Source organism: Sinohyriopsis cumingii, chromosome 5 (assembly GCF_028554795.1).
Source record: "Sinohyriopsis cumingii isolate HCF-2022 chromosome 5, ASM2855479v2, whole genome shotgun sequence".
Taxonomy (NCBI): Eukaryota; Metazoa; Mollusca; class Bivalvia; order Unionida; family Unionidae; genus Sinohyriopsis; species Sinohyriopsis cumingii.
Genome location: NC_142965.1, coordinates 126481975 through 126508296, shown reverse-complemented (window position 1 = coordinate 126508296; position 26322 = coordinate 126481975). Strand labels below are relative to the sequence as shown.

Genomic DNA, 26322 nt, shown 5'->3' with positions numbered 1-26322 from the left:
TCTCTCGAATGGAATAGTATTTTTCAGGGTTGACTAAGGGTGACGAACTTGGTTTAGAGGTTTCAAATTCTGGTTCACTCATGTCCTCTTCAAAATCACTGGCATGAATTTGTGCCAAGATTTCAGCCCTGGTACGAGGCGATAGATCACGTTTCTGCCTCTTACTTTCTTCTTCTTCTTTCTTCTCGAATGAATGGGATCGTTTCATCTTGAGTGCAAAACGTCAAATGACTCAAGTTTAAATACCACAGACTAATTTATAGTCTTGGCAAACCAGCGTATATAAAAAGGGTGTGTGTCTTGTCCTTTCACTATTCATTTCACTCTCAAGCCGAGCACAACGATGGAAGAGACTACCCAGATGGAACGTTTCGTCAGAGCTTTGCGAGGGGTCATTAGAAAATTCTCTTCAGACCAGCCGACGGACTACTCTCCTTCCTTTCGAAATAAAAGTCAAGATACTTGCTATATCTGTCAGAAGAAAGGGCATTGGTCTTCAGAGTGTCCAGACCGTCAAAAAAGAACAAAAACAGGGACTAAAAGAGACAAAAGTCAAGATACCTGTTATTATTGTAAAGAAAAAGGACATTGGTCTCCAGATTGCCCAAAAAAGAAACAAGAGGAGTCAGAAGAAAAGAAGGATTCTTCAGAAGAAGAGAGGGATTCTTCGGAAGAAGAGAGGGATTCTTCAGAGGAAGAAGAGGAAGAAAGAAGACAATTCTATTTAAAAGAAGCAAAGAAACAGGAGAAGAAAAGAAGAAGGGAGGAAAATGAGGAAAAAACGGTGAAGAAATTAAAAAAACAGAGAGACTAAACAAGGAGAAAGAAGAAGTCAATGAACTTTTAATTAAAGTGTTCTGTGGTGAATTGTGAATTGGATTGTAAAAAAATGGATAAAAGAATACATGAATGATATAAGGTAAGTGTCTTTGAGTTTTGATTTTAAAATAAGAAGCTACACTCACGCACTCATACACAGACACGTACTATAAGGGTAAAATGGGTGGGGTTTATTTTTGAGTTATTGGCAAATTGAAATTGTATTTCTTTTCGCGAAATGTGGGTGGCCCTGAAAAGGGCCTTTTTATTTCGGTGTAGGGGTGAGTTTAACCAATCAACTTTAACTGCCTTAAGCCTTTGCCACGGCCAAGGCCTACTTCTGATGATTGGGTTGAAATCACTAAGGGTGGTACGACAGGCTTGGTCACAGGGTTGGCGTGTTTAGCTCGGGAAGGTCGTATTCTCTTCGGTCGTGATAAAGAAGTCTGATACATTTGTTTCAGACTTCTTAACTCCGCTAAAATGTCCAACAGTACCGTAGCCGTTTGATTTTCACCCTCTTGTTTCTTTGCTGCTACTTCTTCTTGCTGTTGTCGCTGTTGTTTTTTTCTTACCTCTTCTTGTTGCTGTTGCTGTTGCTGTAGAAGAAAAGCTTGTTCCGCTTCCTTTTGTCGTTGCATAAATTTCTCCAATTCTTCTTTCTGTCTCTGTCTAAAATTCTCCACTTGCGGTAATGAAGAAGGTAACGAAGGTTCCGGAACAAATTCTTGCGAGGTAAGAAAATCCACAAAATCCCAATGTACCTCTTCTGAAAGTAAGTCCGGGTTCCCTTGGGCAGTCTCCCCTGCTGGTGCACCCCAATGGATCGTTTTCTGAGTTTCCGTCATGTTGAATCACTGTCGCATAGATTGACTGCACACAAGCGCTAACGAATCTATATAGACCACGTGACGTCACAGACTGCTCTCTTCGGAGTGGATGCGAGCTGACTGAATTTTGTAACGCGTGTTCGGATTGGTGAATGAATTCAATCCGTTTCAATCCTTCCTGTACCTATAAATAAGCGCAGTTCACTGCATTGATTCACTTGTTCTCGTCGCTTCAAGATGTGGACCGATGTGCAATCTTCTACGCTTGTGTCTTCCATGATGTTCCGGACGGACATGCTCATGTATGTCCGATCCAAGTGGACTGTTGTCCACAGGACAAACACCAGCCTGTGGATACGTAGGATCTAAGTTGAAAGACAAGGATGCCTGAAAAGAGTGCTGATTTACGGACCAACAGTGAGACGTAGCCTAAGGACAAGAAGAAGACCAATGCGGTACCATTTATGTTAATGAATACATTAACATAAACCCAAAGGCCCTTTTCAGGGCCAGCCATATTTCTCGAAAAGAGATAGCCTTTCCATTGCCTACCCCTTTTTTAAAAAAAAATTTAAAAAAAAAAAATCCCATATTCAATTCCCCTTTGTCCCTAAACAATCCCCAAACTCTATTCCCCCATGTTAAATTCCCCTTGTACGTATATCGGCCCACAATTTTTTTCCCATGTTAATTCCCCTTGTACGTATATTAACCCACGATTTTTCGTCATGTTAAATCCCCTTGTACGTATATTGACCCACGATTTTTCGCCATGTTAAATTTCCATTGTACGTATAGTGGCCCAGGGGTCTCCGTAATGCTAATTTCCATTGTACGTATAGTGGCCCACCTTACTACTTACGGTATGATCCAACATCAGCATAGTCAAAGAACTCCTGAAAGCTGTCACAGATCTGTTAATAGGAACCCTAAGTCATCATCAGAAAATATGAGGTTAATCCATCCATTATAGGCAATGTGCGGATAATGAACTGGATACGGAATCAAAAGCACTTCTGTATGAAAAACGGAGTCTTCTTCTCCAAAACTTTATTATCAGCTATAATTATTATTAGCAATAAATCGGAATGAGAAGAATATTTATTCTGATTCAAATGTATTTCTGATAATATTCATTCTCATTCAGTCATTTTTTATTCCTGATTCAAATTTATTTTTTTTATTTATTTCTGATTCAGATTTAAATTTATATTTCTGATAATATTCATTCTGAGTTAGATATTTTTGATAATATTTATTCTCATTAAGTCCTACAATTATTATTCAGTATCATTTACCCCAAAAAATTCGATAATCAGTGAGGAACAAGTTTTTTAATTTTATTCTGATAATAATATTTATTATTATGATAATAGTATTTATCCAGATTAAAATATTTATTTTGAAAATAAAATTTATTCTGATTCTGAAATTAATGTTTTTTAATTCTGATAATAATATTTTTTTATGTAATTTTCTGTTTTTCGTAAGATTTTAACAATTTTTAGTATCATTTACCCCATCAAATTATAAAATCAGAATGATTTTCACAATTTTGAGTACCATATACCCCATCAAATTATAAAATCTGACTGATTTTAAGAATTTCGAGTAACATTTACCTGAAATCTGAACGAGAATCAGTGAAAACTAAATTATGTCATATTTTATTTCCCCTGATTATGAGTCAGGATTGAAAATCAATCACAAACGTGAAGATCTGTACTCTTAAATACTATTGGTGGAGTAGAAGATGACTTTAAAAATTAAACAATTAGTCATGGGTGCATATAGACTAACCGAAGTAGAATTACCAGCATTTGTCATACCAGAATATAATACCGGCAGACTATTTAAAAAAATCAGTCAGTGATATTATTGATAAATACTTTCCACCAATATTAGCTGCGTGGACAAAAACTAAACCAACCAGCAAGTATTCTCAAAAACATAACAATGATACGTGCGCGATAGAGGCCGTTATATTTCACCAGGAATTGTTAATATAGCATCAAAAATCGCAGCCAATCTTGTATGTGCTGGCAATCCACCGAATGATTTTGATCTAATATTTGGCCAAATATGATATACTCGTAAATGTGCTAGTGCAAGTTCTTTCGCTGGAACTGCAGTGGGAAAGTTGACGCTAAATTCAGGATTAGTCGAACTTGCGGATATCATCATAGTTTTTGACGGAGTTGTATTAACGACGATCTGTTGTAGTAATTAGTTCGACTTTATTATTATTATTATTATTATTATCAGGCGAAGATTCTATCACAGTCATTACTTCTTTGTAAATTGTAATCATCTCCGCAAACTCAGTATCTGATAGTATTCCATCGCTAAGGCCTCATGATAATAACGACGATAATTTGGAATATGCTAGCGTCAATGCGTGTTATTTTATTATATACTCATGCAATTTTGTATTTGTACATGTTCATATATTTTGCGATGATATTATGAATACCAGCAATTGTTGTTGCAGCTGAAACACAAATTGTTACAACTGCTGGCGATGTCATTGTTATTGTTGATAATAATACGCCCGTTCCAACAATAATAGATGCGGAATAAACAATTATATCAACAACTACACGTCTGAGATATTTTTTTATACTTTTACTGTATATTTATCAACAATAGCTTTTATTTTATTTTGCCATTCAAGTGCTTGATTATATCTAAAGCGTTAAACATCAATCGGGATGCACATTATATTTTTATTATTAAGTAACCAATTGAGGTGTTTCAGCAATAAATTCCAGATACAACCAGTAAGACGCTCGGTTAATTTTTTATCAGATGATTCCAGCATAAATGTTTAAGCGTCTCCTTTATTTAACACAATAGACACAGTTCCAGAAAAATTATCGGTTGCATGACGCCAGGGATACGTGGTAAATATACTAAATTTTGTACCGCTGAACACGGACAACCTGTACACACCAGTTACTTCCACGGTATGTTTGATAGTGTTATTCTGCTGTGACCATGTTGATGATCCTGATGATACTGTGTATACCACGTTCATGATCTGCTGTGAGGATTTTTAATCAGATTAAATTATTTAACGATATCGGGAATTCCACTGATAACATCTTCTAGGTTTTTCTTCTTCTAATATCATTGACATTTCTCTGCGCTATCGTGATTAGCTCCGAAAATGATTTAAAATCTCTGATAACACACAATCGTTGATTAATCGTTTCAGTGTATGACATAGCTGTGTTAATATCGCCGAGTTTTGTGTTAATTTCAGAGTTTAATACCGGTAACTACAAGTTTTGCAAGGAAATCATCAACACTTCCATTTATTCTTTTGCGATAATTCAAAAAATGTGTTTACACGAGTATTATAATCAGACTTAAATGTGGTAATTTTATTAATTGAAACTAGCGAATTCATCATTGGCAGGTTTCTACTGTCGATATATTGCTTCCTTACAGCATTATTGTCTGATTCTTGTTCACCAAGATCATTAATTTTATTATTAGCCATATCCAGAGAACCAGTCATTATATCATAGGTGGATCGTAAACAATTAGAAAATCTTTTTATAATTTCATTTCTGATAGTTGCGATTGATACATTTGAATCTCTGATTCTACCACCGTCAGTAAATTCTGGAATGTTATCCGTGGTAGCACCGAAAAATCGATGTACTGTCGACCTACTTAATGTTACTCGTCTTTAAAACACCGTATTTATCCTGAAAAATAACAATTTCATCCCGGTCAACTCCAGAGAGGTTCATAAGAGCAGCAAGATCATCTCTTGTAGCATAATTCGACAAGTCAATATCATCTTTTTTCGTTTCAATAGAAGATCTTCCATAAATACCAACCATTATATAATTAGTATTTTTTTAAAAATTAAATCGTGTACGCATGAGGTGAATCGGAAGATTTTTAAACAGCGTCAAGTACTGCAATTAGTTCACGTCCACATATTGTTGGATCGGTTATTGTCTGTGTTTGTTATATTGAATACCAGACGGAGTGTTTTGAAAATGAGTGCGTTGCACTAAACAAGCCCATGTGGATCAATCGCATATACAACCCAACGAGTACCTGGACCAGAACTTTTATCGAGATTAATGATACCAGTTTCATTATTATTTGGTTCTTGTGTTAATTCATCTGATCATTTTTAGTGATATTTTTATTCCACAGTTCTTTGCTGATTTTGATTGAAGCTTTTTATTCTGACCAGGAGTCAGACTGACACTAACTAACATGATGATATGACATTATAAATATCATAAGCGATTTAATTACATGTTTTCTACTGGGGCGTCAATGACTCTCATTCATCCGCCAACACCTTCAAATAACATTGTTTTGTCTGAGAGAATAACTGCAATTGTTCTATAATCACCCGCGGGAAGTCGAGCTACAAGAGCTCGGAGCTGTATATCAACGACTGATTGTCTGAACAAACCCAAATGTTCCAGTGAAAAATAATAGATTGGATATAATGTTATGAAATCCCGTTGAGATATCTGCAAACCAGAATCAACATTCTGATCACGTCCCATGAATGTCATCAACCGATGACACGTGCAACATGATTTTGATCAAAATTTAGCAAAACGTCTTCAGAAGGTTCTTATGTCCATTTTTCCTCAAGGAACTTAACCATTGAATTTCTTTCCTGTGCATCTACTCTGGCATTTTCCTGAAATGCGATGAATATATTTCGTGTTGCTGACACGCCTTGCTGTGATGCTATCTGCCTTGTGAATAAGCCAGTAGCATTACTTTGAACGCTATCTGTAGTCATTGTCAACCATGACACTGTTGATTTACCGCCTTGACCCATGAAAGATAACAATCGTTGTTCTTCATCGATCGATGGAGCCATTACTGGCATCCACAGCGACAGGTTTGTTAGCATTATTTTACCAGCATCAACTGCGTTGGGCCGCCATATTGTATCATTGTCGGTGGCTTTTCTTTCAAGAACCACGGTGTTTCTACAACATCCAAATATATGTGAAAATTTTCTTCTCCATTTAACATTTGTCTGCGTATGGAAAATCCTTACGTTGAAATTGTCATTTATCGATGCAACTGCGTCCCCAGCTGCATTTAATCTCACGTTGATACTTTCGGGGTGATCATTGGTATCCTTTGCAAACATCACTGACAAACCAACTGACCTCGAGTAATCATCTGAATATCTTGTCAGACCCAATATCGTCGTAGCAATATCAGCATTTTCGAGACAGGATTCAATCTTTTTATGTTCATCATGTATATGGCACTGTTAAATAATGCCATAACACCACTGTTAACAAAACCAGGTCACTTAAAAGTCTGTATGCCGTACCATCTGCTTTCAAAAGTCTACCATCTACTTCAATAAACGCTCCAGCAGATTAAAAGATATCTACTTGTATCTAGAACTTATAACTCGATTCGTTCACATGCGTAAGGTACACGTGCGTCATAAGAATAATACTGATAATCGCCCACCGATCCATCATTGAGAACGGCGCATCCAAGTCAAATGCTGCATCAGATACACGTTTAAACATTTTATTATGTTTTTTATTGTTCACTTCCTGTTATTTAACTATTGGTACATCAGCCAACTCTCCTAGTTTCTGATCTGCAGCTCGATTGATTATTTTACTAACATTTGCAGGGTAATTTTACTGGCTGTGGTTTTCTTCGTATTAATCGTGCTAGTCTTTGATTGCCGAGAATGCTTTACTAGCAACATCACCAATACTTTTATCATAAATAACGTTAATAGCTTTCGTTCCCAATTGCTTTGCAATCGGTATTGCTTTTGGGGCTATCCTTCTAAATGAACCTTTAACAACATCACAGAGTCCATCTCCGTAGGTAACTTTATATGTTGTTAATCGTGAATTTATCAACCCGATTATCACAGGTCCACGATGAGCATAATGTATAATCATCTTATTTTCTTGTCACTGATCTAAGTGTATACCCTCAATCACTGTGATAATCATCAACGATTTCATCGATGAGAGGCCGATTAAACATTAATATCCAGGATACCGCCTGTAAATAATCGTTGACAAATATCAGCTACTTGATTAACAGTTTCTGGGGAATTATTACCGTCTCATTTTCCGCCAATCAGAATTTCTAATCGTTCAACATCGGCAAGAACGTTTCTAGGACATGGAGTAACAAGACCACTGCCTGGTACTTGAACCAATACCACTTCCACTTGCTTATTCTTCCTCAATACGAGGTGGGATGCAAACTCCGGGTAAAGACTTTCTTCTAAATTCTTCGACTTTTTCCTCAAAATTTGAAAATCTATCTTAAATTTTTTAATAGTGATTTTAGGTATACCACGAGACTTTCGAAATACAAAATAAATCCAATTCTTTTCTGAAACACTGGCGGTATTTTGATTTAATTTATTACGACATGGATGTCCTGTTGCAGAAACCTGTACAGCGTCTTCTTGAAGTTGTCTACGACCTTCTTCGGTAAATCGGGTTGGTGGTCTTGATTTTGGTTTTGGTGTAACAAGATCCCTTACATTACCAATGTCATGGACAGTGTCAATAGTCTCAAGTACTTCTGTTTCTTCTTGTAATTGTGGTTGAGCTGCAGCTATTTTAGCTGTAAGTTCTTATATAATTTTTAGGATTTTTTTGTTGTTCATTCTGCCATTTTTCCAGTTCCTTTAACGGTTTGCTCCAACGTTGGAAGAAGACCTTTGGTAGCCTCCTTAACTCCTTGGGTAGCCTTCATAACCGGTTTAAATAATTGTTTTGTACCTTCTGCAAATTCCACCCGAGGTTTCCGACGTGCTTGTAGTTACTGATTGACAGCATCACAAACATGGATATATAAATTCAATCAATTAAGGGATTTAGGTCGCCCATGCAACTAGTGCTTTCGTGACAGGTTATGTCATGAAGGTTGAGATTTTCAATTGATCGGAACTGTAGGAATGGAGCCACTACAGTCTCGCTTTTATGTGCGAATGTCGCACTTTTTAATTCTTGTACATGTCTGGTGGAGGAATGAATGCAAGGGGTCCGCAGGACGCGAAACGCCACAGGAAAGCTGTACGCCCAGAAATGGCAAAGCGTGCAAGATCAAATCTTGGCTCTTCACAGTACATTGTGCTCTAGACTAAACGAACTGGGATTACATTCCTTATTACCTAAATGTAAACAGAACCGGAAAAAGAAATGTTTCAAAGCTGGCCGGCATAGAACAGGAAGAATTCCAGTTATCTCCCTTATTTTGGCTCAACAATTTTTAAAAATGTTCATCTGTTAATTTAGATAACCTAATTCAAATCCCAATTAATTTGTCAACCTTTGTGTCAACTATCCAAGAGATACCTCTGCGTATTGCATTAATCAATGCCCATTCAGTAGGACCACCGGAAAAGCGCACAGAAATAGTTAATTTTATCAATGACCAGAATATTGTCATTTTTTTCCCCCCGACAGAAACATGGTTAAAAACATCAGGCGTTGAGCCCAAGTGTGTGGATCTAACACCCACTGGTTACTCCAAGTCGTTCCCCCATAATTCTCGCAAAGGTGGAATTGCTGTCATCACATAGAACTCCAAGATAAAACGTCTTAACCACACCACAACATTCAATTTCAACCACACATCATTTGAACTAGTCCAAACCACACTCACACTGGAGCAAAGGTCAGTCCATTTGTTCTGCCTATACTTCCCTCCTCCTAGTAGAAAAAACAAGCTGGCTGACTCTCTTTTTAGAGCAGTTTCTGAATCTCCTGGAGTATGGAAATTCGATAGGTGGCAACCTGATTATTCTTGGAGATTTCAACTTTCACTTTGACTGTCCCGGAAACCCAAATACATCAAAACTCATAGATTCCATTAACATTTTCAACCTCAAAACAGTTAACCAACCCACCCATAAACAGTCACATTTTAGACTGGATTCTTCATAGACCTGATGATAACATTCTACGGTCCTCCCTGGTATCCCATGACCTTTCATCAGATCACCTCTGCATTTTATGCCATCTTGATGTATCAGTCATCAAAAATGTTTAAAAGTCTTATCATTTTATTCTATTGCTTATCCGTTTATTTTATATCTGCCCAGTTTCTCCTCACTATATTCCAAATTACATCTGGGTTTCTATATTCTATCTTAAATCATATATTTTTTACTTAGTTCCTTAGTTATAATGGCATGCTTTTTGCTTGCCATGAATCAATCTATCGGAATATTGGACTCTGCTTTAAGCGTGTTAATCAGTGTCCAAATCCAGTGAGGAAAAGGACCAAGTGTTATTGTCGGCGTAGTTATATAAAGACCCATGTGTAATAAATTAAAAGACAGCATTTAACAGTGGGGTTGGAGCTGATTAGTTGTCAAACATTTTGAATTCCCTACCATCTGGAGAATGACCGATTCATCAAGCATAGAGTGCTCATCAGCAATGTATTTGTTTACATCACGTGATGTGTTCTCTATTTGATCAATCAGGTTTTCTCCAAGATGCTGGGTGTATGTGGGTGTGATTTAGATTTTTTAACGTAGCTTTAAAAAAAAAATCCAGTCATATTGCTACGGTGTTTGCATTGTGGCAGTTTAAAGTGATGCCTAGCACTGGGGCATCATGCCACAGACATGTAGCATGATGTCCCATCCTGTCACATTATCCTAACACCAGGCCGATCAGTCCTAAACCTAACCTCTTAATGCTGAGAAGCTAGCGAATCAGCTGTTAGTACTATTTTTAAAAGTCTTTAGTATGATTCTGCCAGGGTTCGAAACCCACGACCTCCTGCATCCGGGCAGGACACTCTATGCTGGAACAAGTTTCTGTCAATGTTCTCAGAATATGTTGAGAAATTATGGTTTGTTCCATTTAATATTTTCCAATTTTATGTTCAGCAATAATGATTGAAGAGTTCTGCAATCTCCAAAACTACAAGAACTCAATAAATTTAACTGACAATCGGTTTAATTTAGACTGATTATGTATTCCTTCTGTCATGAAGTGGTAGCTGAAAATTTCCAGATTGTACACCTGACTTTGATCAATACTTTCATAATTAAAGCATCGTTCCCAGTCGGGAAAAATGAATTTTCTGGTAGCATGGGAAGGCCATCTCTCCTCACAAAGATTTTCAATATGAAATGGAATCCTGTTTTAAAAACAAGTTCAACGTAAACAGCTTTATGATGCTGACGATATCATCTTTTATAAGGCAAGATAGGAATGCAAGCATTTTAGTGAACAAATATTAGGTATATATAATATTCAGCCAACTATATAATGCATAGGTTACAAGACTTTCAAACTGTTAACAAAATCTTGACAATTATTTGGATGTCAATGACAGAAGTGCTGCTATGCTTCATCATAGACATAAAACTTTAATGTTTAAGGGAGAAATAAAACAGCGCAAGACAGTTTTTTTTCTTTGTCTTATATTTTTTCCTTGTTTTCTTGAACAGACTGAAAAATGACCACACTGGTTTATTCCTTTTCTGTTGCCTTCTTGACAATTGTACCACGGAGTCGTCCTGTTCTTCTGGCAGCAATAAGACCAACCTGGAAGAGAAATAATTACAATAGTGATCAACATCATCTTGATATCTGCTTAAAACTGGTTAGGACAAATATTACAACCAGCAAATTATTGACTATAATCATTTCCACCTGCCTGCCATGGGGGGCTGAAATTCTGTAAGGCCAAGCTCTGGAATAAAAATGTAGAATTTGGGATCCAATTATTTCCTCCATAAAATTAGTCTAATGGATTCACAAGTGCCTATCAAAATGTAAAGAAACAGAAAATTCCTCAAGTTTAATTTCCTAATAAAGCAGTATTTTAATGTAGTTTACAGAAGACATGCCAAGATTTACCATAAACCACAGCCAAAAGAATTTTGCCAAATTAATTCACTGCTTTAACTCTCAGGTAAAATGTCACTCTAAAAGTTAATCCGACGTGCCTATCAAGACAATGGAAAGAGAACAATTTTTCAATTCAGCTTTCAAAACAGCAGGTACTGGTGATACCTGAAAGGCAATTAAGGTCAACATGTGACTGGAAGTTCCCTTATCTCTCATCATTACCCTCTTAATGAATTTGAATTGGCTAACCAAGAATGTGCAAATATGACTGAATGCCAGGAAGAGAAGTTTCATGCATTTCATGGAATGATCTAGCTTTCTTTAGTTTGATAGGTTAAAGCAAATGCAAGTACTGAAATGTGCCAGTACTTGAAAGGGGTGATGAACATAAAAAAGAAAACATGAAAAATTTTGGTACCTTATTTTTGCTCACACAATCGTATAAAAACATCCCCAAAACAGAGGTGCAGGTGTGAGAAAAAAAATGTTTCAATCTCTGCACACACACATATATTAACATAGCATGGCAGACTCTGGACAATGACAACTTTGAAACTAACTATTGTAATGTGACAATGACCTTTAAGATGTCCAACCCAACATTTGTAACTTATTTCCCTCCCATATCCCCAAGCTAACCTTTAAGTTCTGTACCATTATACTGTGTATAATACAGCACTATTTTGTTTCTCAAGAGTCTTGTTCGTTTTTTGACCCATCACAGATGGGAATTTATCCCCATCCATGTTCACTCCCAGATGAAGCATAAATACCCACCCCCCTGCTAATGAACACTGGATACCAGACAGTAGCCATCCCTTAAAATACTTTAGAAGGACAAACTCTTCTAAATAAATGTAAACAGGAAATATGAGATAAATGATAATTTGAAGATATAAAATATCATGGTAATAAACATAAGATCATAAAAAAATATTGGGCAAAACAATATCCTGATAAATCAACATGCTAATGGATAAAGCAATAATTAATATGACCATCTGTTTAGAAGGCAGAGACTGCAAAATTCATGTAGGACAAACTTCACACCATATCAAGTCTTTAAGAGAAAATAAATAGTCATTCTGGTGAAGTATCAATAACAATTTCTAAGATGACTGCAATTGTAACTATGTTCAAGGTCAGAATAGCAGCATGTTTCATTAATTTATCGAGTACACATCACAAGTTTTATGCTGATAAAACCATTTGTTCAGGAACAGCAGGAGTTACAACAGGATTCTCAAGCTGGCCATAGTCATCCCAAGTGCAAGTCAATCAAAAACTAAATTTTACTGAATGTTGAGTGAATCTGGACTCTGCTTTCACTTTTTCGCTCTTGTTCCCCGAATCTATAATTTAAGGGTTGTTTCAGTAAACACTAGTGAAATCATGATGGTTGGTATGTGTGCAATGAAATAAGTTTAAGTAATCATTTCATGTATAGACAATAGAAATATGTCGGTATGACACATATGCACTGCCAACAACATGCCTATGACTTGCAAACTGTACACTCAAACAAGGGGACATAACTCTAGTTCAGATTCTAAGATGCACAATTGCGTGAGCCATTCTAATTTTACAAAACTAATTAAGCAAAATTCACACATCAAATTGTCAAGCCCTACCTTTATGATTTGTTAAATCCATCCCATATTTAGAACACCCTCCTAAATGTTCAATTTAAAACAGAGCCTGAACTCCATTAAATCAGCAAATGATTATAACTTAACTTTAGCATGTCTTTAAAATGTAAAATCTTGCAATGAATTTGGTTTAAACCCATCAAGCCCCATAAAAGTTATTAAGCAGAAATGAGATTCAATAGATGTGACATGTATGGGCATGTATGCATCCCACCCCACCCCCATGGTCAGGACATAAAATCTGGTTGCATCATTATTAATATACAGCCATTGAATATGTGTATATAGGTATATGGAAATAAGAAGAGAGATTTGCATACCTTTCTACCAGCTGAGGCATCTCGCCTAACAGTGGAGGCCTTACCAATGTGCTGATGGTTACCACCACCATGGGGATGTTCAACAGGCTGGAAAAGAATTTTTAAAAAAGAACAATGAAAATTTGCATATAAACATATTATGTTTTGGAAAGTAGAGCAAGTTATGTCATATAAACACCATGCCACTATTTGAAGAACAACAGGAATTAAAACAATGTGACCTTAAATCTGGAATGAATAGATATGATAATTGCTGATACCTGATCAATGATTAAGTTTCTGCAATTCATTTTAGCATATGACTAATAGGTGTAAATATGAGTAACTGCTAAAACTGTGTCAAGTGCAATGCCCAAGTACACACCACTGTAGTTGACCCTGGCTGGTCTGATGCATAAGCGGGTGAAGAATAATTTTATAATTCCATTGGGAATACATTGTTATAAACAGCTTTTTCTAATGAAGCTGCCCCTTTTCGGTTTTTATTACCTTTATTTCCCAGATAATCAATCTCAGAAAAATTGTTCCAAAAGGTTTCAACACATCAAGTTAGCATTACTAGCACTATATTAAAATTTTTGTCAAGTATTGCTGTTCACTGTGTAGTGAGATTTCCTTTAAAGAAAATTTATCAAACTATTTTAATTCTTATTAATGTTACAAATTTCACAATACTGATTCAAACCTTCAGACAAAAGCTGCTGTTTGAAAATGATAAAACAGCAATATCTCATAATTTTATATGCCAATTTTGATCGTAATTTATGTCCAACGAACACTGGCCTAGGTTTTTGGCATCTTTTTAACAATAAAAGGGATCCACATCAAAAGCAAGGCTGAGAGTTTCCAGGGAATGCTATGAGGAGTGATGTATCGTTATTATGAAGAGCCACCTCTGAAATCTGATGTAAATGGGTAACAGATGCCCATGTTTAACTAATGCAACTATTTACTATTTTGTACAATTTTTGTCCCTTTCTTTTGCTAAGTGCTTTAAAACTGACCTTGATATACTATAAACATCTATGATGAATACTTACGTTCATGGCCACACCTCTGACAATTGGCCAGCAGTTCCTCTTTGCTTTGTATTTGTGATACGATCTACCTGCTTTCAGGATCGGTTTGTCTATACGACCACCACCAGCCACAACACCTGCAGAAGGAAGGTTTAACATTACATTTAATAGGGGTTAGGCTCAAAGTTTCAACTTAATTTCGATCTCACATGCCATTCAAACTCAAAATGGGAAGCTTTATTTAAAAGTTTTTTTTCTCTGCCATTTTTTTAATACTAACTCTGCTGTGCTCCAGGTCACACTTGCAACGAAAAATCAGGTGAGTGAAAATTGTTGATTGGTAGACCTCTGGTGACCTTAAATAATATTGTGTTTACTTGAAAATTACACAAACACTTTGTAATTACATGTGTATACAATAAAATATGCCAGAAAACGACATATGATGTAACATAATCATGGCCAAATGTACTTTAGAAACTTATCACATACAAAAATACTTCAACTCCGAGACTAATCTAGAGTATGGAGGGATTGACAGGCACACATGGATGACAATGTGACTGTGATGTTGAAATTCCATCAAGGCAGGTTGGCAAAAATATTGACAGTTTTGTGTCTTTCACAATTATTAAAAATGCATCATTTCTGTAACAAAACTATCGTAGGTAGTTATGGTTTCCATTATGACATCATAGTTAACGATGTGCTTTTGAGGGACAATCAATCCAGCATCAATTGCTCTGTATTTCTAAGGAAAAGTAATTATGTTTTGTGCATAGGTTTTGCTTGATATCATCTTATGAAATCCCCATACTTATCTACAATTTTTAATTAGCAATTAAAATAAATTAAGGATAATGAATCAGGGTCTGGCCTAAAATTGTTTCCTTTGAAATGTCGTTTAATATACTGAAAAGCTGATTTGCAGTCCAGAAAGTCAGTCTTCAAACAATAAATTTAATCTGATTTTACCTGTATTTTAGATTTTTTATTCAGTATCATTTTCATTGTTGAGGGTGACTTTCATAATGCTTTTCACACCCATGCACCTTGAATTCAACATGAAAAACTGTTCCAATTTCAAGCAAGACAGTTCCACTAAATACTGAATCAAGAGGCTCAAGTGGCATATCACTCACCTCTTTACATAACAGTTGATCATTTTACTGAGCATACTTGAGTAATACTTTAAAATTTTACTCATCTGATTGGACAAGCTTCTTGAAAAAGTGACTTGCCATCCCCACATGTCACTTGCAAATACAAGTCCATATTTCCAGTCTGGTAAGAAATACAATTTCCTGAGCAGCAATGAGCTCAGTCTATCAAATACAAACTCACGTCTTAATATCAGTGAATGAATCTACTTGCAATGTGAAATTGTCCCAGAACTTGATAAGCATATAATCCAAATTTGATCAATAAAATCAGATCAGAAATAGACCCTCCAGTTTGGTAACAAGCAATTCTGTTAAATAAAAATAAAATCTGAGCTGAACTGCAAGACTTGAAAATAATTTACATGCGTCTCTTGTAGGGACTTTTTAATAAAGACATTTTGGGTGTTCTGTACCAATTTAAAATTGAACATATTAACTTTTCATCTGGGTAAAGACAAGCGGCAGGCTAAAAACAGCCTGAGACACCATGTAAAATCCATTCCTTCTATTCTGTTGTATCAAACACTCTATTACTATGCTTTAGGACAATGTCTACCTATCCACCCACTTACACTTTAATTCTGGAACTGCCCCAAAATAAGCAAAAATTTCAAATTTACTTTAACTCTTTCCGGAACTATACATACCGACCATGGCTCTGTTTGCTGAAGGGATCACTTTCTTGGCACCTGAGGGCAGCTTGACTCGACTTTTCTTAGTTTCGGGATTGTGTGAGACAACAGTGGCATAGTTCCCTGAAGCACGAGCCAGTTTGCCCCTGTCTCCAGCCTTCTCCTCCATACAGCATACGATTGTACCTTCGGGCATCTGACCAATGGGCAGGATGTTACCAATCTGTAAATTGGCTGGAATAAGTGAAGTACAACTGTTAGAAAAACAGATTTTAGGATTACATGCAGGATGAAACAATAAATATACTGATGTATATATACTTTTTCAATATTAATACCATTATCAATGCAAGAGGTGGAGAATTGATGCAAAATGATACATACTTGCCTATACAAGTTTCTTTAATCTTCAGCAGTGTTGAATAATTATGCACTCTTTCTCAGAGTTTAAAAACTAAACCCCTCCCCACAATAATGATAACACTCACTCACCTTCTACAAATTAACACATGGCAACTAACTTACATGGTTTGAAATCTACCCACCCACCCAACGACTTTCTTGCTATCCCACAAGCATGTACAGCCACTGATAGTGTATATAGACGTAAAGGTGACATTCCAGACATGTTCCTCGTGTGCAATTTAAATACTTTTTTGATAATTTAACAACCACTTTTATGCAAAGCTTGTCTGCTACTTTATAGCTTACCAACTTGAATTGAAGTAAACAAAATTACACTTCCAGTGAAAAAATGTTGCATTCAAATTCAATTCAGACTGGTATGCTTGTCCAGGGTACAGTAAAACAAAATCCAACTATCAGAACTGCATAACACACACCACTGCAGAAAAGCTTGATCAAAATAAGTCCAAAACCAATAGGCTTAGCATGATGGAATCTATTATCTTCAAGTACTTCCAAACACAAAAGAATAAAACAAACGAGCACAGAATCAGCAAGGAAGCAATTCCAATCCACACAAGTTGTAGTCACCATCTTGCAAGGCTGTCAAAGGAAGCTTCATCCTCAAAGGAGGGTTTCTTAAGAGATGAGACACATGTGAGATTTCATTAAGGCATTAAAGAGCACCTAAACATGTCCAATTATCAAAAATGGGGTGGCAATAGTAATAGAGTAAAGTGATGTCTTTTTTTAAATAACAAAAACAAGCATCTATCTGTAACAGATGTCTCTGATGAATTTTCACTTTCAAGAATAACAAGGCAAATGACTAATAATTACTGATGACTGCTGAGGACTAAGATAACTTTCATGTATGGTATAGATTTTCCATCACTTGTATCATTTATGTATTGATGTTGATGAATCATTTCACCCCTAGCTGAAAGTGATTGCTCTGAAGCCCTCAATAGTGGAGACAGAACATTTCTTTTTTTAATGGACAAGAAAAGGTGAAGAATCCATGGGCTGTTGCGTAAGACAGCCCAGGTACTGACAGTCCACCAGCTGATTAAGAATATCGCTGAAAAAGGATTGCTCGAGCCGCAGAGGTGCTATGAAAACGACCTCAGCAGTCAAGTGCCTGAAAGGTGGGAAGGTGCAACTGAAAATACAGTTGCACTTGAGGTTGAAAGCACCAACACCCAGGAAATCACGTCTGAGACTGGGCAAATGTAAAAGGGGAGCTTGTTGTTTAGCTTGGTGATGAATGAGGTATCAGCCAAAGGGACACTCCCCCCCAAAAAAACCCAAACACCAGTTAAGAGAGTGGTATGCTCAGTCAAAAGACTGAATCAATCCAATCATGCATTCATCAAGTAATTTCTTCTCTCCTGAATCAAGGTTTTGTAATTTTTTACACTCCCAACACTTACTACCAAAAGCCTTGTTTGCCACAAAATTTCAAATAGTAAAGTTCTGTGTACAGATTGGACCAAAAAGTGTATATAAATGAGGTTTTCCAATGTAAAGCATTGCAAAAGCTTGTCCAATCAGGACTTTCTCATCTAAAACCCAATGGTAAATGGACCAGGAGCTGACAGACTTGTGGCCTGCTAGAGATCTAATTAAAACTGGCAAACACTGTTCAAAATCTCATCTGATTCATGGTATGGATAAAGTGATTTGTGTTGGGTTTATTAATTGTTTCCATGAATTCAAAAGGTGAATCCTTTTTAAACACCATTTTCACAGAATGAATCCAAGGGTCACTGCCACAAACAATCAAGGTCAGAGTTCAATTCAGATTTCTCAATGATTTAATTTTATACCCCTCTTTCTTCATTTTCACAACTTTTGGTCACTTCATCTTTGGAACCAAGTATGTATTTAAGCACCCATTGCAGGATCATACTTTTGTCCATATCAGTGATATTTTCACACCCATTGGCAAATGGGCAGCCAGATCTCACCTTATTGCATGATCATATGGGTGAATTTATAAATACATGTGGTCACATTTTTTTGAGGGGTCCAATATAAGGGTAGTGTTCCATTATAGGCAGAGTTCAAATGCGCTATCCCAGTGATTTGCATTATGAAATTCAACATCATCTATATCATTAATATTTATAGATACTGGAGATGAGTTCTGATATCTGTTCAAACTGTATCGAAAGATTTATATTTACAAGGTTTTGTGTATACCTTTATTACCTCTGATGGCATATCTTTAAAAATAGCTTCAAATCGTGGTCAATCTTGCATCATTAAACCGTTTCTCTTATAAACAACATCCAAGTGTAATAGCAAACATTGTTTTCTTTTAGGGGTATTTTCAAGGATACTTCTGGCTCTTTTCTTGAGAATTTCTAAATGGGAGGCAAATCATTTTGCAAGACCTATCATAAAGATATTATTATCTAGTCACTTCACTATGACACAATACTGCGGAGTTGTCACAACAGATTATTTAAATCGAATATATTTAAACATATTACAAATATATTAAAAAAATTAACAAAACGCTGACATGCCAACCCTGACGAGTCAAGTCTCAATATGGCAGTTGCTTTTTCCCCGTAAGTTTGACCAGTTTTCAGTAAGGTATAACAAAATATCATAAACTGCTATTGTAAAGCTGGAAAACGTAACTAAAAGTTCGTTTCTCGAAACACGCATCAAAGATCAACATCATGTTCAACTGAAAAGTTTGTAAAGTATGTGTAGACTTGATTTACCACTAGTACAGTTGCACAACCATTATTTCCAAATCCTATGCAGCTCAATGACTTGTTGCTATCTCTCAACTTGGACATAATTCTTTCCCATTTCATAAGATGACAGCAATCATATCTCCATAGCTGCCAACCTTCCAGGCTCACAATTAGTGAAAATAGGGATAAAAAGTCATGAACTTGGACACGAATTCGTGAATAATACTATGACAATAACTCCATCCACTCTGACTACTCCGACTGTCAATACTACACTATATCAAGTTAGCAAAATAAAAATAAAACACTATATATATGCAGAAATATTTATTTATCAAGACATGATACTGTGGCAGACTTGAACTTCCTCAACTGCTTGATCGTAAATTTGTTTTCTAAACAGTTCTGACTTCTGGCCTGTTGGTTGATCTTGGGGACTAAAATTGCTGACAAATTTTCTGCAGCTAAGGAGGCCTTAAAGTCTGTCTTATTTTTCCTCACTAAAGAAAATACTCTTTCGCTGTCACTGTTGCTGTGAGGAATGCACAGGAGCTGCAGCATTTTTGGTTCTTCCACAGGAAAATTTGGAAGCGATTTTCGAGTCCGGGAACATATGTCAGAACAAATGTTTAGCATGGTCTCCAGCTGATAAAGGTAGATTGTGTTCGACACAAGAAAACTCACAAATAATGCTTAAGCGTTGGTAGCATGCGGGTCTTCCACCAATGGTTTAAAATATTCCAGAGCTGAAATCTGCGAATTCTTAATTTTCCCAACTTCTACGTGTTTTTTGCAACCAACATTCTTCCTCACATCGTCTCTGCGATGGCACACTGAGTGCAAAAAGCATGAATGAATATCAATGTTTAATGGCAGAATGCACGGCCAAGTTTTGATATATTCCAAATTAAACTTCACTTTTTGAGTAATACATTTCTTTTTCCTTGGCGGTGAAGACATTTTCAAAATCTTACATGCGATGCTGAACGGTAACTCGAATTAGTGTTTTGACGCATGCGCGGAGCAAATTTCCGGTTAGGCCCCAGTTTCTCTCAAAAGCATTTGTAAAACTACTCTTATACATATAGATTAAAATAGGCTAAAATGCTTGCGACCGGGCCAACTGTACTAATCGGCTGTAGATCTACTAATATCGTGACCAGCGGTACCGGACCGTTTCAGCAACTGCGAATATCACGACTAGCGCTTAACGGGAAATCGGTTATTTTATTAAAGATTTAAAATAACTGAGGATCGGAAAATTCGTGAATTTTTGTCTTACAGCGTGAATTCGTGAATCGCTGAAAAAGTCGTGAAATTCACACCAAATTCGTGAGGGTTGGCAGCTATGTATCTCCTGCCACAAGACATACTCAAACTGGCATGTGATGTCCAATAAACATAATTGTGTCCCTTCCAGCTTTTATTCACAAGAACCTGAATATTTCTTTTTAATTCTTCTGTGTTGATTATTAACACTTTTCCAGAGGCTTATTTTCCCTTTCGTCTTAAACAGGAATTGCTTGCTGGACACCAATTTAAAAAAATTCTATAATCAATAGTTTGATCATGCACACTGGTCACATGAACAAACTGGTGCAGTTTAAAGCATCTGAGATACTGCTATAAAGTTAGTCTGGTTCCCTGACTAATTCCACTAATTCTAGTATGAAACCTGGGTCCAAATCAAACATGGATGTAAAAATTATCTGATCTTTTCACCGATGGTCATTTTACCGTAGTTTTTGCTTTTATGCTGCAAGTCCATATTTTAAGGGTAATTTTCTTAAGACTTGCAGCAAACTCATAAGGGTTGGCAACTTTGCAAATGTTTATATTTTTCAAATTGACTGAATGGAAGCAGCCATTTCATTATATATATATATATATATATATATATATATATATATATATATATATATATATATATAATGTTGCCAATTACACTTTTTGTATACCCTGTGAGTGCCACATAATTTTCTTCTACCCCATCCTTAATTCAGTACACCATTTGATAACTGCTAATCCCTAATCCCATGTGTTGCCTATTGACCAATTGAAAACCTAGCACCTAGTTACTAATGGGACACGGTTCCTAAATGAGAAAAGAAAGAAGTTCCAGTTTTGATATCACCCTTTCACACATACATTACAATATCCCATTATGAAATCGATATAATAAATTTTTTCTCATTAATCTTTAAGGAAATTTCCAAGCTGAAAACAGGTGTCTCCGCGTGGACGATCTCAGTTACAGATAAATGCCATCTCACCTCTGTCTGCACCAGTTCGAGTCTCGGATTCAGCCAATGTGGGTATGTGAGAAAGCTTGCCAGTAGCTTCTCATGGGTCGGTGGTTCTTTCTGGGGTTTTAATGGGTTCTTCATCTACCATTAATACTGGCCACCATGTGAAGCCTATCGTGTGCTGAAAAATGGCATTAAACCCAACAACAACCAACCAAGCCAAAAACTAAATTCCTGATGCCAGTGCAAACTTCAAAGTTAAAAAGTGGTCCTCTACTTGTAAGTACTGCCCAGTTTTTGTTTGTTTTTTTTCTTAAAATTTCTGCTTGTGGTCAGTTGACAGATGCCCTTGTGCATTAAAATTAGCTTGCAGGAAGTTCAAAGGCAGTGGTCTCAATACAAAGATCTCTTTGCACTGTTAATTAGAAAACAACAAGCACTGCTCAGTAGAAAATGTCCACATTGGGTTTTTTTCAGGTCAAAGTGAAGAAAAGTTTCATTCATCACAGCAGTGATTCTGACTAGCATGCGAGTAACAAAATCAAAATTATACAATACAACAATGATCCTAAATTACACCCAAAATGAGTAGTGATCATTAAAAAGTGCTCAGGATTCCTGCAATCTTTATTAAAAAAATGTAACCCCATAACTTTTCCAAAACCTTTTCTTACAACCAATTTTAAGAGTACTATTACATAAATTTAGGACCTCTAATGCTTACCTAACACATAAATTTAACACATCTGGCTTTGGGCATACTTCATCCTATCAGATAAGTCATTCTCTTTTGAGTACCAGTAGTACAATGATTTTGAATGGTGGCAAGATCCCTGGATGTAGTCTGATATTTTAGGGGAACATACTCTAACAAATCCATCATCAAAATTAAGTAGGTTGGTAAACTTCTATGCCAGCAAATTAAAACATGACCAGAAAATGCAAAATAGCTAAATTCCAAGACTTTAAAAAAAACTTGCGAATAGCTTATGAAAATTTCAAAACTGTTCAAGGCACTTGCAATGATTTTCTGTAATTTACAAACTTTTCCATGACTTCCATGACAGCAGGAACCCAGAGTGCTACATGGCCTTATCACTTGGAAAATAAAAAGCAAAGTCTACAATTTCAGCCAAATTCAATACAAACCAGTCCTGCACATTCAAAGTACACGCATCAATCAAATCCAGAACTTTTCCTGATGTCTAAAAATGTTTAATCAGGTAATTGCTGTCCCAAGCTGCCCACCTGTGTTCATTCCAGAAATAGTGAAACAGAAGCTGTAATGACACCCCCCCCCAATCAGGTTGAAAAATGGGGTAATTTAGAAAAAGAAGGTAATAAAAAAAACGGCTCAAAATACTTAGACCACTCTACCTAGTGCATTCAAGAAATTAAATGCATAACAGACCTGCCAGCCCTGAGGAGTCAGTCTCGGTAAGGCAGATCATTTTTTTCGTCAAGACTGACCACTTTTCAGTAAGGTGTAACAAAATATCAATAACTGCTATTATAAAGCTGGAAAACATAATTACAAGTCTGACGCATCAACAATAAACATTTTGTTCACCTGAAAAGTTTGTAAAGTACGCATAGACTTTATTTACCACTAGTATAGTTGCACAAACTCTAGTAGTTCCAACCCTATGCAGCTCAATGGCTTGTTGCTATCTCTCAACTTGACATAATTCTTGGAAATTCTTTACCATTTCACATGACGGCAATCATATCTTCCACCACGAGACATACTCAATTTGGTATGTGATGTCTAATAAACGTAATTGTGTCCTTTCCAGCTTTTATTCACAAGAATCTGAATACTCCTTTTTATTCTTCTGTGTCGATTAATAACACTTTTCTAGAAGCTTATTTTCCCTCTCGTCTTAAACATGCATCGCTTTCTAGACGCCATTAAAAAAAATTCTATGATCAACAGTTTGATCATGCATACTCTTTGGATGAACATATAGATACGATTTAAAGTGTCTGGGGTGCTGCTGTAAAATTAGCCTGGATCCCTGACTAATTTCACTACTTCTAAGATGAAACACGGATCAAGATGACACACGGATGAACCAATCATCTGGATTTTTTGGCAATGACCATGTTCCCATAGTTTTTGCAAGTATGCCATACGTCCATATTTTAATGATAATTTTCTTAAGGCTTGCAGCAAACTCATAAGGGTTGGCAGGTTTGCAAATGTTTAAAATTTGATAATTGACTGACTGGAAGTAGCCATTTCATTATTTATATATATATATATATATATATATATATATATATATATATATATATATATAATGTTGCCAATTACACTATTTGTACACCCTGTGAATATGTCACATGATTTTCTTCTACCCATCCTTAATTCAGTACACCATTTGATAACTGCTAATCCCTAATCCCATGCGTTGCCTATTGACCAATTGACACCTAGCACCTAGTTACTAATGGGACATGGTTCCTAGATGAGAAAAGAAAGAAGTTCCAGTTCTGATATCACCCTTTCACACATACATTACAATATCCCATTATGAAATCGATATATAAAATTTTTTCTCATTAATCTTTAAGGAAATTTCCAAGCCGAAAACAGTGGTCTCCGCGTGGACGATCTCAGTTACAGATCAATGCCATCTCACCTCTGTCTGCACCAGTTCGAGTCTCGGATTCAGCCAATGTGGGTATGTGAGAAAGCTTGCCAGTAGCTTCTCGTGGGTCGGTGGTTCTTTCTGGGGTTTTAATGGGTTCTTCATCTACCAATAATACTGGCCACCATGTATAGCCTATCGTGTGCTGAAAAATGGCATTAAACCCAACAACCAACTAAGCCAAAAACTAAATTCCTGATGCCAGTGCAAACTTCAAAGTTAAAAAGTGGTCCTCTACTTGTAAGTACTGCCCAGTTTTTTTTTTTTTGTTTTCTTAAAATTTCTGCTTGTGGCCAGCTGACAGATGCCCTTGTGCATTAAAATTAGCTTGCAGGAAGTTCAAAGGCAGTCATGTTTTTAATATAAAGATCTCTTTGCCCTGTTAATTAGAAAACAAAAAGCACTGCTCAGTAGAAAATGTCCACATTGGGTTTTTTTCAGGTCAAAGTGAAGAAAATTTTCATTCATCACAGCAGTGATTCTGACTAGCATGCGAGTAACAAAATCAAAATTATACAACACAACATTGATCCTAAATTACACCCAAAATGAGTAGTGATCATTAAAAAGTGCTCAGGATTCCTGCAATCTTCAAAAAAAAAAAAATGTAATCCCATAACTTTTCCAAGACCTTTTTTCAAACCAATTTTAAGAGTACTATTACATAAATTTAGGACCTCTAAATACTTACCTAACACGTAAATTTAACACATCTGGCTTTGGGCATACTTCATCCTATCAGATAGGCCATTCTCTTTTGAGTGCCAGGAGTACAATGATTTTGAATGGTGGCAAGATCCATGGATGTAGTTTGATATTTTAGGGGAAAATACTCTAACAAATCCATCATCAAAGTTAGGTAGGTTGGTAAACTTCTATGCCAGCAAATGAAAACATGACCAGAAAATGCAAAATAGCTAAATTCCAAGACTTTAAAAAAAACTTGCGAATAGCTTATGAAAATTTCAAAACTGTTCAAGGCACTTGCAATGATTTTCTGTAATTTACAAACTTTTCCATGACTTCCATGACAGCAGGAACCCAGAGTGCTACATGGCCTTATCACTTGGAAAATAAAAAGCAAAGTCTACAATTTCAGCCAAATTCAATACAAACCAGGTCCTGCACATTCGAAGTAAATGCATCAATCCAGTACATACACATTTGTTCACCCAACTCGCCGAAACTGTATTGAAATAAGACCAGGATCTAAATCTTGAGCACAAGATTGAAGCTTGATGGTGGAACAAGAGACCTTGAACCAGTAGAATGAACTGTCTTTGCTTTATGCTGATTCAACCAAAATAAGAAAGTTAATGAAGGGGTTTAGGAAATATAAGCAAATGTCAAAACTTCAATGATAACCTAAAAGTAATTTGCTATGACTATGACCAAGAACCAAAGGTCACTGGACCAGCAGGAATGTTATATAATGAATGTTCGCTTCATAGTGATTCATTCCAAGCATGAAAGAAATCCAGAGCTGTGCAAACTTAGGCAAATTAATAACTTCAACAAAACCTGATGCAAATTATGTCTGTGATGTCATTGTTGTAGTAGGGTTTAACGCAGTTTTTCAGCACAAGATAGGCTATATATGGTGGCCAGTATAAATTGTGGATGAAGAACCCAGGGAAAACACCAGAATGAAAACCACCGACCCATGAAAAACTACTGGCAAGCTTTCTCACATACCCACGTTGGCCGAACTGGAGACTTGAACCCACACAAACAGAGCTGAGATGGTAATGATCCATGATGGCAAGTGCTTTAGACCACTATGTGCCCTGACTGTGATGTCATATCCCCCAAGGTAAAACAGTCAAGTAGCTGTGTTCTAGAATTAATCTTCTCAGCTTCATAATGATTCATGCCAAGAATATATCAAGATGTTCAGGAAATATAAGAAATTGCTTTATTGCAAGTGTAATGAAACCTGTAAATTTCCAAAATAATAACAGAACTCAATCTAATCATGTAAGCACCTACCAAATGAATCTTC

At 36.2% G+C, this 26322-nt stretch overlaps 1 protein-coding gene across 1 annotated transcript in view; it reads right to left on the bottom strand.

Annotated features, from left to right (window-relative positions):
- Nucleotides 1–10833: 10833 nt before the first annotated feature.
- Nucleotides 10834–26322, bottom strand: part of LOC149800148 (large ribosomal subunit protein uL2) — a 29855-nt gene continuing 14366 nt past the window's right edge. Inside the window, exons 4-7 of the mRNA XM_089959747.1 lie at nt 16317–16535; nt 14528–14643; nt 13488–13574; nt 10834–11212 (exon numbers count right to left, since the gene is read on the bottom strand). Coding sequence (XP_089815873.1) covers nt 11138–11212; nt 13488–13574; nt 14528–14643; nt 16317–16535 — 497 coding nt within the window. The 3' untranslated portion in view covers nt 10834–11137. The remainder of the gene's footprint in view (nt 11213–13487; nt 13575–14527; nt 14644–16316; nt 16536–26322) is intronic.